Here is a 15066-nt window from a genome sequence, read left to right on the forward strand (position 1 = left end):
TGAAAACACACAATGTACAGCGATCACACTTATGCTTTTCACTTTCTGGAAAAAAAACAAAACAAAAACACCCCAAACCCCAAGCAATATTGCTACAACATATTCATACCTTTTAAACATATTCCCTACAATAAACACAATGAAACTGAAGGAATTTCAATTGTATCATCTAAATGTAAAGGTGCGTATATATATATTATATATATAAATGTTTTTAAGAGCAACACATGTAATTCAAAAAAAGAGGTACATGGCATTCGAGCTTGCCCAGTACTTCTCATTAGGGCTGTAACCACTGCAATGGTATCAAAGGCATAATGAGCATGGACCAGGTGTGAAACACAAAGTGGGAAGCCCTAGAGAGATCCCTAATTTAGAGAGATCCTACCCGAACGGGAGCAGAGCGTAATCCTTAAATTTACACACCAGCTCACTTGTACACTTGTTATCAGTGGACAAAGCAGGTGGTGTATGTATGCCTTTAAACACAGCACTGACAAGTACAAGCCAGGGTTATCTTTGCTTGGTTCCTCTAACACACTGATTGTGCCTGTAATCCCTCTACAGAAACAAGACCTTCTAGCTTTTATCTGCTAGTTTTACAGGACTGATGAGCTCCACTTGCTTTTAATTACCTACAGCACCATAATAGCACTTTTTCCTCAAAGTTCCAATGTTACAGAACGTCTACAAGCATATCCCACTTTGAGAGATATGAGACTGGAAATATTCATGGACTCCTAAGGGTTCCAAAAACTAAATAACTTTAAACAGACAAGGTAAATTCAGATCTGTATATCTAATTAAAAAAAAATTCTTTTATTCATTTTCCCTACTTCATTTTGCTCCTCCCCTCAAGCACTTCTGGGGCTTAGGTAAGAATGCACTGAGGAATTCAGGATCTCTTAATCCATGCACTTCACATGATGGAACTTCCCATTCTTCTCTTTTGTCAGTTCAATTCTTCCTCACCTTTTTGTGCAATTATGAAGGACACCTTTGCTACAAAACTACACCTGCTCCCTTCCCTCCCTTGCAGAGCAACACTCAGTTACCTCAGACAGCAATGGAGACTTTACGTTTTAGGACACCTGGTCAACTTGCCAGGTGACTTTCTGGTCAGCCTCAACATATGGTCATCCCATGACCCATTGCCCAGCTACATGTCCCTGGAGTTTCTACAGGAGGCTATCACCTAGTACCAAAGTGCTCCATCTGAATAGATGGCTAAAGTTCATTACTTTGCTGTGATAAATGCAGTGATTTCTTCTGCAGCTTTTATCTAGTTCAAGAGGCAAAACTGAGAGAGAAAAGACAAATGACCATATATTCAAAACAGCTTTCTGCTAAAAAAAGATTCGCAGAATTCTGTTTGATAGTAGGAATTATACACCTGTGCATACAACTCTCAAACATCATCACAAGTTTAGAACTGATTTTAAAAGATTCTCAAACTGTCCTGCAACTCTGTTTGCTCTCACAAGCACAGAGGAGGAACACAAAGAAATCTGGCTGATCATCAACTGAGACTGGCACACAGCTCCGGTCACTGGAAAAATACAAGAGAAGAACAATACCTAGAGAAGAGCATCTGTCTCAATAGACTGATGGGAGATAAGTCTCTATCATTTTTGAGTCAGTATCACTGATGGGACTATCCAAAGTTGATCTGAATCCATATAATCTATAGAAATATGTTTACAAAGACGCACCAGGAAAGCAGGAAATTTCATGGGATCCAAGGATGACTGAATGATTTTCTTAGAACACCACAGGCTATTCCAAACTTCATCATACAAGGAAACATGCTACCACATCCGTACAGGTGTGTTCTCATTTCAAAACTGGAGGTCTCAAAATACCACATTCCTTAATATATACAAAAACATAGAACTATACTGGTGCTCTCCCATTGGGAAATGCTGAAGCAGGCCTACTGTTAACTATGAAGAGAACTCACAGGAAAAGAGGCTACAAATAACACAAAAACATGGACTCTCCAGTTTATACCTTACTGGGCACCAAGGAATCTCACCAGGAGAGCGCAATTCATTGAAAAACTGGCCTCATCTGCTCCATCGTCAACGGAACAACTTGTCTGTATTGTGGAGAAATTCTTAAGTGACACAATCCCTTATTAACAATATCGTGGACTATTTTCCCATTGGAGCTGTGCTACTTGCATTCTTTCTCATTTGAAAAGTATTTATATATTTTAAACTGTCTACTACAATAGCTGAAAAGAACAGGGAGAAGCAGCAAATGTACTGAACCATCCATCCACACACCATAGCTTCGGAGAATTACTGGGAACATACCTATGTTGTAACACATAGACTAGACACTTCTAAAAGGCACATAGTCTATGTAAACACATAGACTAGGCACTTCTAAAAAAATTAAGCATTAATATAAAATTACAAGGGGAAAAAAGTGCGAGTGAACTGAACAATATCCACTTCAGATTCTCATTAAATAACCCCCTGTTTCTTCCATCTTGTCCATTGTTTTATGCCTTGCGGTTTGGACTCCTGCGGGCAGCTTGTATGAAGTGGTGTCTCGGACATTCCTCAGCACCATGTTCTAAGAAATCATTCCTTTCCAAGTGCTCTCTCTCTTCTCCACATTTCCAGTACTATTCAGGAAGCATTAGAGGACATGCCCTGCCCTGTTATTCAAGGCGAGCTACTGAACACAACAGTCTCCCCACTACCCCCAGCACCTTTTATAGCTGCCATGAAGGCCTCAGAAGACAATTTTTATTTGTAAAAACAGCCCTCCCTTAAGATCTTGAACAGGGAGGCACTGCTCTGTTTTCCTTGCCATTACTACTCCACCCACTCCATTTTCTCCACAAAATGCTTTCATTCTACTTTTATCTGCTTTTTTTTTTTTTCCCCCAAATCAATCTAGAGTTGAGGAGGAAGAGTAAACGAAAGTAAAACAACCACCCCAGGTAGTTTTCTGAGTTTCAAAGTCTCTGAGATAATCTCCTTATTCCTCTTCACCTCCGCACATTTATCGGCTAAACATACGCTGCGCTCGCACAGCAATAGTCTCTAGCTCCTCTACGGTTTTTCATACACAAAACCCCACACTTCCAGTTTTGCAGCAAGATGTAGATGTTACCAATGTCACAGCTCACATAAAACATAGAATAAATTGAAGACGCAACCCGACCTCCTTTGCAAAGCACTACTGTACTTTCCTGTTTTCCTCTTTGTGAAAAAAATCTTAAGACTTAAGGGAGGGACAGGCTGACAGCTCAGGTGGGTGCACTTGCAGAACTCAGGTGCTGATACAGTCAGATGCTGCAGTTGTAGAGCGATCTTGTGCAGAAACAGAAAAGCAGCAGCTAAAGCCTAGATAGCTCCAACAGGCATTAAAGGAATTTGATAGTATGTGAACTACAGAATTAATGAACTCCATCTATCAGTTGTGGCAGGTGAAAATGATCCTGCACAGAATAATGAACATAAAGCCTATGCATCATAAAACTCTTACGCCATACTGGCTGATGGAAACAAACAGTAGCCGTTTGAAGAAATCAATAAAATAAAACAAAATGTTGATGGAGTTTCAGAGAGATCTCCAGATTTGAAACTGCAAAAATCAATAGGATGTACCATTTTCAAATTTAGATACTAAAAGCTTCCCTGCATGGGAAAAAAGAACAGGCATACAACGCTAGTCAATGCGAATTCTACGACCATTTCTGCAAGACAAGTTTTTATGATTGTCTAGGAGTGGAGAGGAGGGAACAACAGTAAAACCAAACTAACTCATGTATTTGGGGCATGGAATTCAAAGGCTGCAAGTATGCTCAAGAAAACGCTCTCATTTAAGGCTTCAACCAAAGCCCACTGAATTCGGTCAATGGATTTTTTCCCTTCTACTTCTAATACATTCTAGATTATACCTTTTGATACCAAGAGGCACAGGCTATGAAGGGGCAAAGATGAAACACCGGCTGGGAATAACTCATACTCACTATGTGCCCCAGATTAGGCAGTTTGAAAGAAGAGAGAGATGGAGAGGAGGAAATTTTCTGGGAAGGGAACGTGACTTTTAATGAACACTTTCCTATTTCTTCAGAAATGGGGGAAGGTCCAATATCTCTCTCTTTCATGGTAAGCTTACACATTCTTTTTTCCTCTAGTTCTGCTCTCCAGAGTCTACTCTGCAGGCCACGGCTCCCTGTTCCACCTACTTGAGAGAAATTTCAGCCATTCAAAAACCAAAATGAAAAATCACTCAAGAATCTGAGAGAGTTCTGTCCTTTTCTTTAGCCACTTGAATTAAGTGTTTATTACTATGCAAATAAAGCTGCAGCAAACTAAGAAGGTTTAAAATACCACTCTATATTATTCTTCACTTAGTACTAATAATCATAAACCCCAATATTCATAACCTCCAATACTCAGGTAAGAAAACGGCGTATATTCCTTCAAGAACAATTCTAATTATAGTATCTTCAAAACAGACTTTTACAGGACTTTTAAAAATAAAGAACAAAATTAAAGACGCACACAGGAAAAAAACCTGCCTTCTAAATACATAAAATAGAGGAAAAATAAACACAGAAAGTGAACATACTAAGTTTTGTGAAGAGATCTATCTCCCCCAAAATGCTTTCTCAAGTTTTTCTATAAGGAATTAGAAGATAAAAATTGTATTTTGAATGAAAATAAAGCAGTAACATACTTTTCAAACAAATGTCTTCCAACTTCAGCATCTACTGCACTCAATGGATCATCCAGAAGATAGATGTCTGCATCCTGATACACAGCTCTACAAGGTTTAAAGAAAAGTCAGTATCACAAAGTCTTATATTTGTTTACTTTAGTCACTAAAGTCTGACCATTTGTAAATTTTAGAAACAGCAAAAAACACTAGCCTGGCCAGGTTTACACGGGCCTTCTGTCCCCCACTCAGCGTAGCTCCACGATCTCCTATTACTGTTAGGTCACCATTTGCTAATAATTCCAAATCCTGTGAACGTGAGAAAACAGATGGCAAGATTTTTATTTTTTTTTAAATCATTTTAACTTCAAAGACTGACAAAGCTGCTTCAACATAACATTTTCTTATTTGAAAAGTATTAACTCGCATTAAAATACAAAGATTCATACTAAACGAAATATCTACAGTTATTTTATGACTTTGTTCCTTCAGCAAAAGAAAATTAAGAAAGCAGGAAAACTAGGTGAGATCTTAAAGATCACTTTTTCTACAGCTTTCTCAGGGGGAAGTGCACTACTGTTCTTAGTGTTACAAGGATTCAGAAAAAAAAACAAACTAAAACCTATGAAGTATAACAGTAAATTAATTATTTTTCACTAGGACCAAATGAGCTTTCACAATAAATAAAACTGAATTAACTATTATCAGTAAATTATTTTATTCTTACTGCAATGTATCCAGAAGAAACAACGATAACATTTATCACACAAATTTGGTTAATTTACAGGGCTTGGGACTATGAGTAAGAGAATAAAATTACACAGTGTTCCATGTCATGTTATTGTATTTCCTATTGAGGAAATACAGAAGTTATATATTAAGCTATAAAACATATTCTGAAAGTTTATTCACAGCTTTTATAAAAATACATAAATTTGAAAGAAAACTATGAAATCAAATATACCATATAACATGAAGTGGGGTTTTTTTAAATATAGTTTGCTGTCTTTTAAAGTCACTAAAATCTTAAGTTTAGACAACAGCAAAAAAACAGCAGGAAATATTAAAGCTCTATCTACCATGTGCAAAAACCTTGCAAAAAATTTTCATCACAGTAACCATCTGCTTTTCACCTGTGTCGCTACTGACAGAAATATCGTAACATGCTGCATAAAACCTTTTTAGCTGCCAAGCAAAATGCCTGTTTCTTGACAAATCTGGCTTAATCCTCTTCTATATCTCATGTCACAAACTCCTTTGCTCACAGACCTTTCAAAAATATTTTTTCATAAAACTACTTGGGCTCAGCACGTTCTCCAATACATAGCACTAAGGTTCTTTTGATAGCTGTTAGCAATGCATAATAGGTGACATACATGACATTTTTTTTTAAAAAAAAGCATAAAAGATATTTACAAAATGGAAGTTGCAAATAGTGCTAGCTTGATCATTTGTTTTTCGCCTTTTATTGCATTTACACACACCCCTACCATAATACCAGTGAAAAGGGCTAAACACGATCATGAAATTAAATAATTGGGAATAGCTTTTTCCACATGTCTCTGTTCTTCACATAAGCTACACCTCCCTCTAGTGAAAGTTTTAGGAATTACAAGAATGTGCTTACACAAAAATCTCAAAAAAAATTACACATACTTCTGTTAAGCAATAGGCTTTATTTCACATGCTACTAACAGTAATCTATTCTGTATATTATATATTGCAGCACATACCACAAGTCTGAAAGAACACTAAGATAAAAATAAAGACCATGCAAATCAAACATACAAAGAGAAAACCATACCTTTTTAAGAGCACAGACTTTTAAAACTTTTTCGTATTTTTCTTTCTCATATTCCTTGTCAAACAGTATATTACTTCTTACTGTACCAGAAAAAACCCAAGGCTGCTGAGAAACATAGGCAATTCTTCCAGTTACACTTATCAAACCTTTGTCTTTAGGCAGTTCACCAAGTACAGCACTTAGGAGCGAAGACTAGAAAAGATTAAGAAGATAAAATAAAAATTGGAAAGTTTGATTGCATTAAACACATCACAGAGATTGAGCAGTGTTTACTGGCACGATGGCCTATTTCACCCTGTCACTCAAACCACCGCTAACAGTAGAAGAGCACTAGTACCCTTTACACGCAGTCTAGAAGTAACATACAAAGTACTGTTTAACTCCAAACCACCTCCTCCCCACCCCCAGAAGAACATTTGCCTTTCTTGAATGCCGATATCTTGAAGTGCAGTGTGATATTATACACAGAAAGGAACGGGACATTTTCAAGTTTCTAGTCACATTTAACTGACTCCTAAAAACCCCACAGAATGGAGTAAACATCGAGACTTACTTTTCCAGCTCCTACAGGACCAATCACAGCCAATAATTCCCCTCGTCTGACAGTAAATGAAAGCTGTTGAAGTGCTGGGCTTTCTAAACTCTACGGATTTGAGAAAAAGTTAGGCTTCCTCAGTAATGATATATGCACCATCAAAACAACTCTTTAGAAACAGAAAACAATGCGCAGAAATCCCTATAAATTAGCAACCCATACGCCCACCATAATTTCAGCTGTACGGTTTGCCTCTTCAGTAATTCACAAACACTTCCAAAAGACCCTGGTCCTTCACCCCAAACAAGTAACACGGACAAAACAGCGTTGAGGGAATAGGGAACCCAAAGGCAGCAGAAGCAGTGCTTCCTCAAAGCCCACGCATCCTCGCTGCAGCTCAGCACTAGGCTGGGGTGGGTGGCAGCCTCGGAAACAGAGGCTCTCTGCTGGCCATCACACCGGCATTCACAGCCCCAGCACGGCACGCCTGGCGACTCCGATTAGCCGGACAAACGCTGGAAAAAGGGAGGGGTGAAGCTGTCTCGGAGCCCCAGGAAAGCCAGGTCTGTGTTTGCTGTAGTCAAGGCTCTATCCAAAGTGAAAATAGAAAAATGCCATTTGATTTTACACAACTTCATCCTGTATATCATGGATTCTCAAAGACTTTTCACAGACAACACAGTGGGCTATTTGTGTGAATATATACTACCCTAGGATTGTTCGTTTCATATTCCTTTTTAGTATGCCTATCCTTTATGTTACTCTACTGATAAGAGCTTATTTCCCAACATATTTTGCACCTCTCCTATCAAGGTTGTAAAAATGTCTATTTCTTGTGAAAAGAAAGGATGCTCATGTCTTTAATAGCTATGCTAAACCGCAATTCCTAAGGGCCTGGTGCAGCTCCCTCTCATTAAAGCAAAACACCCTTGTAACAGGATCTGCCTTTACATGCATCTTAGACCGCACTAAGCATGACTGACACTAGAATGCAAACAGGAAAATATATGCATTTAAAAAAAAAAAAAAAAAGGCAGCTGGATTGTGCTGTTATTTCTATTGAAGGACCAAATGAAAACTCAGCCTTAAGCTTCAAGAAAGAAAAGCAAGGTGAAGAATACCTACTGTACCTCTTAACAACTTGCAGACTGCTTAAAATCTCCAGCCACCCTTTGAGGCTGAAGAGGCCACCACCTAACCCCGCATGAAAGATGCTGCAGGACCAAGTTCTGGGACCGCAAAAAAAGGGAAGCCTGCAACTCGTTTCAGATTATTTGGGAGACAGGTGTACAATATCCATCCACACCTATGACGGCTGAGAGAGCCAGACTAGCACACGGGTGTCCGCTCGTGCCAGGAGAATCACTCAGTCGGGCAGCAGCACACCCAGAGCCCAAAGCTCCACATCTCCCATCACAGCTCCCACCTCGCAGAAGCACCACGGGGTTCACACGACATCAGTCACACTGGGAGAACACAAACTTGTGTGCGCTGTGCAACTCTGCAAAACTACTTTTGTTGCTGTTATTAATTTCCACAAGGTGGCATCAATGGGGCTATTTTCCTTTTCTCCACCCCCTCCCACTCAGCATTTTAATAGGAATTTGATTTCTCAGTCCAGAGCACACAGTTCAGGTGCTCAGCTAGCGCTAAGGTCAGAGGAACTCTACCAACTTGTGGCCAAGTTTTTTTTTTTTTTTTAATACAAGGTTTGTAGGAAGAGAAAATATCTCTTATTAAATCAATCAGTCTGTATGAAAAAAGTAAATAAGCTTTCAGACACACAGGCCCTGCTTCAGACCTCTTGAGGTTATGCTTCTGTATTCACAAAAGTGCAAAGATATTTCCACCTACACTCAGGTTTTAAAAAAAAAAACAAACCATCGTAAGAGCCTAAAAACGTTACAGAAAATTTCAAAAAAGTTTTAAAACTATTACCCAACTATTAGATATTAAAGCTGTATTGTAAGATATCATAGGCCCTATACAAAAGCAGTAATGCAAGCAAACAGCGTGGCCACAAACACCTAAGGGGCATGGTATTTTTGCACAATAGAATTCCTTATAATTAAGGACAATTTGCCCTGAATTCATCACACCTATTTTTAGGCACTAAACTGAGGCACTTAAATTAGAGCACAGACTAATATTACAGCCAAGTTCATCTGACAGCTCATTACCACAGATGTCCCAGCAACCTTGTGCTTTGTCAACTATCTGCGTCTTTCGCTTCCCTTCAGCCGCTACTTGTTCCTGTCTTGTTGTTCACAGGATTCAGCTACCAGAAAACAAACCACATTAAAAAGTGGTTAATTTTCTATTGGTTTATCCCTCTGAACTGGTTCACCATAGGGTCATACATACAAGGATTAACACCAGCACAAGGGAGGGAACAGATATACAGAGTGCAAGGACAGAAGGACACAAGAATGATCCCTTCAGGGGCAGCAACTCCTTAGGTGAGCTTGGGCAGATGTTACACTTCCTATAGTCAAGAGACAGAAGCAATTCATCCCATCAAAGAGATGCAGAGATCATATATTGCACAGAAGTGCTATACTTCTTAATCTCCTCATCTAAGTGACTAAAATTACAAGGGATAAATTTGGCCTCGGTTCAAACTCTTGAATTCTAAATCTAACTTGCTCAGTTGAGCAGACAGACTGTTCTGTAAACTCAAGGCACATCAGCAAAAACCCATACCGAAGAATCCCTAGTTCCACGCTGGTATCAGACTAGCCTGTGGGACTCAGATAATATTTGCCTTAGCAAAACAAGAGTGTGACCATGAATTAATTGGTTTTGTTTATCTTTTGATAAACTGTAATACACCATGTTAGGTTGTTTTCCTAAAATTCTAGCTAATAATCCCTTTTTTACTTCCAGTGATTTTGGATTTGTGGGTTGCTGAGGTTTTTTTAGTATCTTTTTTGGCACTTAATCTTTAAAAATAAAATTAGCATCCAGCTATACACTTCCTATACAGAGATCCAAAGAGCGATGAGAAACACAGTCAGGATAGCAACCTAAGTCGGTTACTTAACAAAGGATAGTGTATTTTTATTATTCCTTTTATAACTCCTCTCTCTCAGAACTCAGTCTTTTCAGTGAGCAACTCTAAAATTATTTTGTATCATTGTAAGAACATATAACAGAAACTTTATGAGCTACTCTTGACAGTTCTGGGAGACCTTCTCCCATGCACATTGCAAATGAACATCAAAATGAAAATTACACTAAGAGTTAGGGGGGTGGTTTGTTGGCTTGCCTTTTTTTTTTTTTTAAATCAAAAGGAAACCAGTAATTCCAGTCATGCTGCTCTGCTTTATGCAATATAAACAACTCATGAAAGAAAATGAAGGTGTTTTACGGGCATATTATGCAACCATTTCCTATGAATTGTTAACAGTGTTACCAATGTTGGCTTGGGAAGAAAACAAAGACTAAGACAGACACTCCATTTTGCATTAGAATGTATTCGACCTGAAGTTTTTCATATCAATTAAAAGTTTGTTCAATGTCTCAGAAAGAATTTATGTCAGAGAGACAACTGAGAAAATAAAAGCACAATAATGCAGCAATTTTCTTTTGTAGCTGAGTAGTAGTAGTAGGTAGATCCCATATATTTTCACGTTTTATCTTCCTTGGGACACAGCATGTATAGAGGAAGAGGGTACATAAAGGGAAACAGGCGACGTCTTATTTGCATTACGTTTATATGCAAAATTCAGTGTTCTTCCAGTGTTTCTTATGAAGATTGAAGCTTCCCTTGTGCAAGGATGCCAGCAGCTCGCAATACGTCCAACAATTCATCACAAATTGCTGCTTACCATAGCAATTGCAGTTTTAAAACAGAAACCACAGTCAACCTTTGCCTTTCTTACAGAAAAGGATGCATGATAGATTTATCACCTGTGTATTGTCCCTTTTTCTAGTCATTTTGGTGGGTTTGGTGCATTTTAAGCAGAGAACAATTTGTAGCTGAACCGTCTCAAGTAAAATACACAGGTAACATATGTGAGGACTAGTCTCTAAAGCTTTCAAAGCTGTGGGAAGTATAATATTGTACTGGTTCAAGATTAATGGCCTGATCAGCATGCAGTTCATAGAAAAAAAAAACCATGCGCTAAGGCCCACCTTATTGTGTTGTCCATCCTTAATTCTAATAAAAGTATCTCAGCTACAATACAGTGCTCTTTAGTAACAAGAGATACGTTCACATAGAAAGCACAGATTTTCATTTAATATAATATTCAGGAACAGCTACTTTTAAGATGCATTTTAGTGTTTTCAGTACTATTCTACAGAGCTAGCTTAACATACTAAAAGGATTCTCATACACAAAAGATAGAATACAAAACATCAGCACAATATACAGAGACATACTGCTTTTTAGACTTAAAATGCCTGCCGCACCAATATACTTTACACTTAGTAGAAGTAAATTTACCTTATCCCAATAGCATGTCAGATCCTGAACATGAAGAATGGCATTCTCATTATTACCATGCAGTTGTGGCTTGAAGTCTGAGACCTCATCAAGGATCAGAAAGTTCTGCAATAAAAGAAAAGCACAAGATATTGCCTAATGCGAGACTGGGAATGGGAAAGGAACCCAAGCACATATTTTTGGAAGCAGCATACAGAACATTAACTATACGGCAGAAAAACAACCACAAACTGATCAAGGAATTACATTTCCAAAGCAATGCACACCACCTTTAACAGTGTACCTCTAACTAGCTAGCTGTCTCCCCCCCAAAAAAAAAAAAAACAAAAGTGCAGATTTTTTAGCATAAAAGGACTATGGGATTCTAACAACCACCTGCTAAAGAAAAGATAATTCCTGAAGCAAACAGACCTTAAGAACCAGCCCTGTTTCTCCATTGAAACACTGACACACCTTATAATTGATTCCCCCTTTCCATTCGGAAGAGGGGAAACCCTCATTGCAACACCTTACCATTCCACTGCTTTGATGGTGAAGGCTTATTTTACTTCAGTTTTGCTCAGAAAAATGATGAGGACACAGTCAGAAGCTGTCCACTGTTCCTATTAAGCACTCTTCCAGTGTCAAAAATGCTGCAGAACGCTTTCTGAACCTCTCCTCCTCTTAACGTCCAGGGCTTTAACAAAAAACTTGCTTATGCCTGCATAACTGGTTCATTGCACTTTCAGTACTATATTTCTACTTTATATCCCAGTCAGAGAACCTTCTCTTCAAGTTGCATAAACATGCACTTTTGTACCACAGCTGCACTTCTAGCACACCTTGCCCAATGCTAGATTACAAACAGCTCAAAGACATTTAGAAAGGAAAGGGGCAAATTCTACAGAAAATTTTCAAGGGTAAGAGTTACCACAAGTTTAAGCCAAAAACACTGGGAAATTCTATTGTGCTTTGAATCACAGAGCATAAAGACATCAAATAGGTGCTGCAGCAGACAATATTTTGAGAAGAGAAGGAAGGTCTTGATCTTAGAAGCCAAGAACCAGTTAACAAGGACTGAGCTAACAGTTTGCAGATGCAAGATAGCTGCTGAACTAAGAATAAATAGGAGGAGGATGCCAGGAGCCACGAGAGGGCAGGAAGACAACTGCCACGTATTAACAGGCACAGCAGTGCTGCTCAAACTCCATCCAGCTGGTGGGTATCGTTTCAGAGAGCGGTGAGAACTGAAGCGTTTTCATGCAGCAGTCTGTAAGATCAACGCACGTATCCATACATCTTCTTCAAAAGGCAAAAGTGCAAAGCCACACACGCCTGAGGTCTCCGGCCAGGTGAGTATCGCTGAGCACTGTTTTAGATAGGGAGGCTCAAACAACTACGTATGCACAAGAGAACTCAAGATAAGAGAGTGGCAGGCAGGGAAAGAAACTCCAAGCACAACCTAAATCAGTACTGGGTTGCGTGGCTTCAGAAGAAACCTCTGAAGTGTGATTTGGATTTAGATGATGGCTGAAATACCACAGCAGTTGTAAGCAAGGAATTGGTCTCTTATTTCTGCATTTACCAGGAATTTCTCTTCTAGCAGTAGCATTCATCCTGGGTACAAATCCTAGCTAGCCATTTAACTCAAAAATGTTACAGTATCACATATTAAAGTTTTCAAATAAAACTAGTATAAATGAAGAAAAAAGTTTATGGTTAACACCATGGATTTTAAACAGTGGAAGAAAAAAATCAACACTAGAAATAAAACTTTCAAATGCAGTAAAATAACTTAAGCCTTAGAGACTAAGTTCTCTTAAAACATACTTTCACTCTTTTTGTACTTAATAATCTTCCATGCAGGGAAAAATAAAGTTGCTACCATCCACAGGGTACTGAGAAGCAAGTATTAGCTTGAAATATGACTGTATCCTTGAAAGAAAAACCTCTATATTTTGTACCCAGCTGAAACTTAGCCTCTTTTCTCCGTGTCTGCCAAAACAACCCTCTGAAAAACAACCACTCTCACTTTGTTTCACGGGGGGACCTTGAACCTATTGCTCCATCACAAAAGAGTGGAAAAGCTTCAAGAAGAGATGCAGACCAGTTCTCAGACGTGTAGCTAAGGTGAGGACAAAAGAGAGCTTGGGTGAAAAACACAGTAAGGAGACCACAGTATTCTTTTTGCCACACAGTTGGTATGTATGTATAAATAAACATGGAGGAAAGGCCACCGCTTCCCACCTCACTATTGTTCTTTATTGTCACCTGAAGCATAGTATCTCCCGCTTTCTTCTCTCCATCTGAGTGTACTTTAAGGTCAGTGCAGAAACCTTATTTATTCTACAAAACCTAAGAGAAAGCAACCTTTTCAAAAAATAGATTCTTTTCAGTTTTGCCCAAATATACCTAGCCATCATCTGAATCAGTTTTTCCTGTATTTCCTACTCTCTTCTCCTCCTAAATCCTTTCCACTTATTTACATTTCAGTAACACATCTTTGGCCAGGCAGCATCTTTCCATTCAGTCGCAGAATGTCCAACCCTAAAAACCTGTGCAGTTTGGGAAACGGAAGCTAAAAAGTTGGTGATGGCATCAAGGATGCTACAGGTTCGTGAGGATAACTCTTTGCCCAATGAACCTTGATTCTGGAGCTGGTTTGCAAAAACCATCCTTAAGGAATCATAAGTGCAGGGGAATTGGACCCAGCTATCAGAAGCAAAATCTTGTGACCACTGGGATATGCTGGAAAAGCAAATAGGAGGAAAAAAAGGGAACGGATCATCACTGCCTCTGCTTATGTACCATTATCCTGTTTCTAAGGCATCTTTTTCAGCCATCCTTGTCTCTCAACCCGCACAGCTTGAAAGATCCCTTGAAAGAGCATTGCCCGGAGCTGAATGCAGGGTGTATCAGAGTACAGAGAAGACAGTGTGCAACATCCAGTATCCCACGCACTTCCCTCCCTTCCCACAGTCTAGTTTAAGCACTAATAATAAATGTTACTGCCTACAATATTGCCATAGTTGCGATTTTCACACATTAACCTTTTCTAACTCCATTTGCATCAACTTTTACAAAATGCTTCTTTGAAATGCAAAGATTACCTGCTTAATACATATTTTATCTGTGGGCTTAGTACAATTAACAAATTTATCAACAAAGAAAATGATTTATTATACTCAAGCACATGGAGAAGAAAATAAAACAGGAGATTTCAAGCTACTTTCATCAACAAATGGCAGAGTGACACTGCAAAAGCCATATGATTACATATAAAGCGCTTCTGTTTTCCCCATTCTAGACTAGACTAACCTGACTTTTTTGCAAGATTAAGTTCTAACATGGCTGGCATGCTTTCATTCTATATTTAGATAACCTGACAATTTGGGATTTTTAAAGTTTTAAATTCAAAACACAATTTTCATTTAAATCTTTCACTCTTGTAGTCTATGCTAAAGTACCGGCACATACAGCCAACATGACTATTTTATTCACATGACACTAAACACAGCAAACCAAACAAAATAAAAGTCCTTCTGCCAAAAAACAGCAGCATTTCTGACATCCACCCTTACAGAATTTGAGTCTTCACTCCAGTATTGAAAGCAG

General features: G+C 38.6%; 1 protein-coding gene across 1 annotated transcript in view; it reads right to left on the minus strand.

Moving 5' to 3' along the window:
- The window catches only part of ABCC4 (ATP-binding cassette, sub-family C (CFTR/MRP), member 4), a 141739-nt gene that overhangs the window by 108310 nt on the left and 18363 nt on the right, over positions 1–15066 (minus strand). Inside the window, exons 9-13 of the mRNA XM_009891916.1 lie at positions 11473–11577; positions 7041–7130; positions 6488–6679; positions 4898–4992; positions 4705–4791 (exon numbers count right to left, since the gene is read on the minus strand). Of these exons, the coding sequence (XP_009890218.1) occupies positions 4705–4791; positions 4898–4992; positions 6488–6679; positions 7041–7130; positions 11473–11577 (569 nt within the window). The remainder of the gene's footprint in view (positions 1–4704; positions 4792–4897; positions 4993–6487; positions 6680–7040; positions 7131–11472; positions 11578–15066) is intronic.

This window comes from Charadrius vociferus, unplaced genomic scaffold (assembly GCF_000708025.1).
Source record: "Charadrius vociferus isolate BGI_N301 unplaced genomic scaffold, ASM70802v2 scaffold110, whole genome shotgun sequence".
Lineage (NCBI taxonomy): Eukaryota > Metazoa > Chordata > Aves > Charadriiformes > Charadriidae > Charadrius > Charadrius vociferus.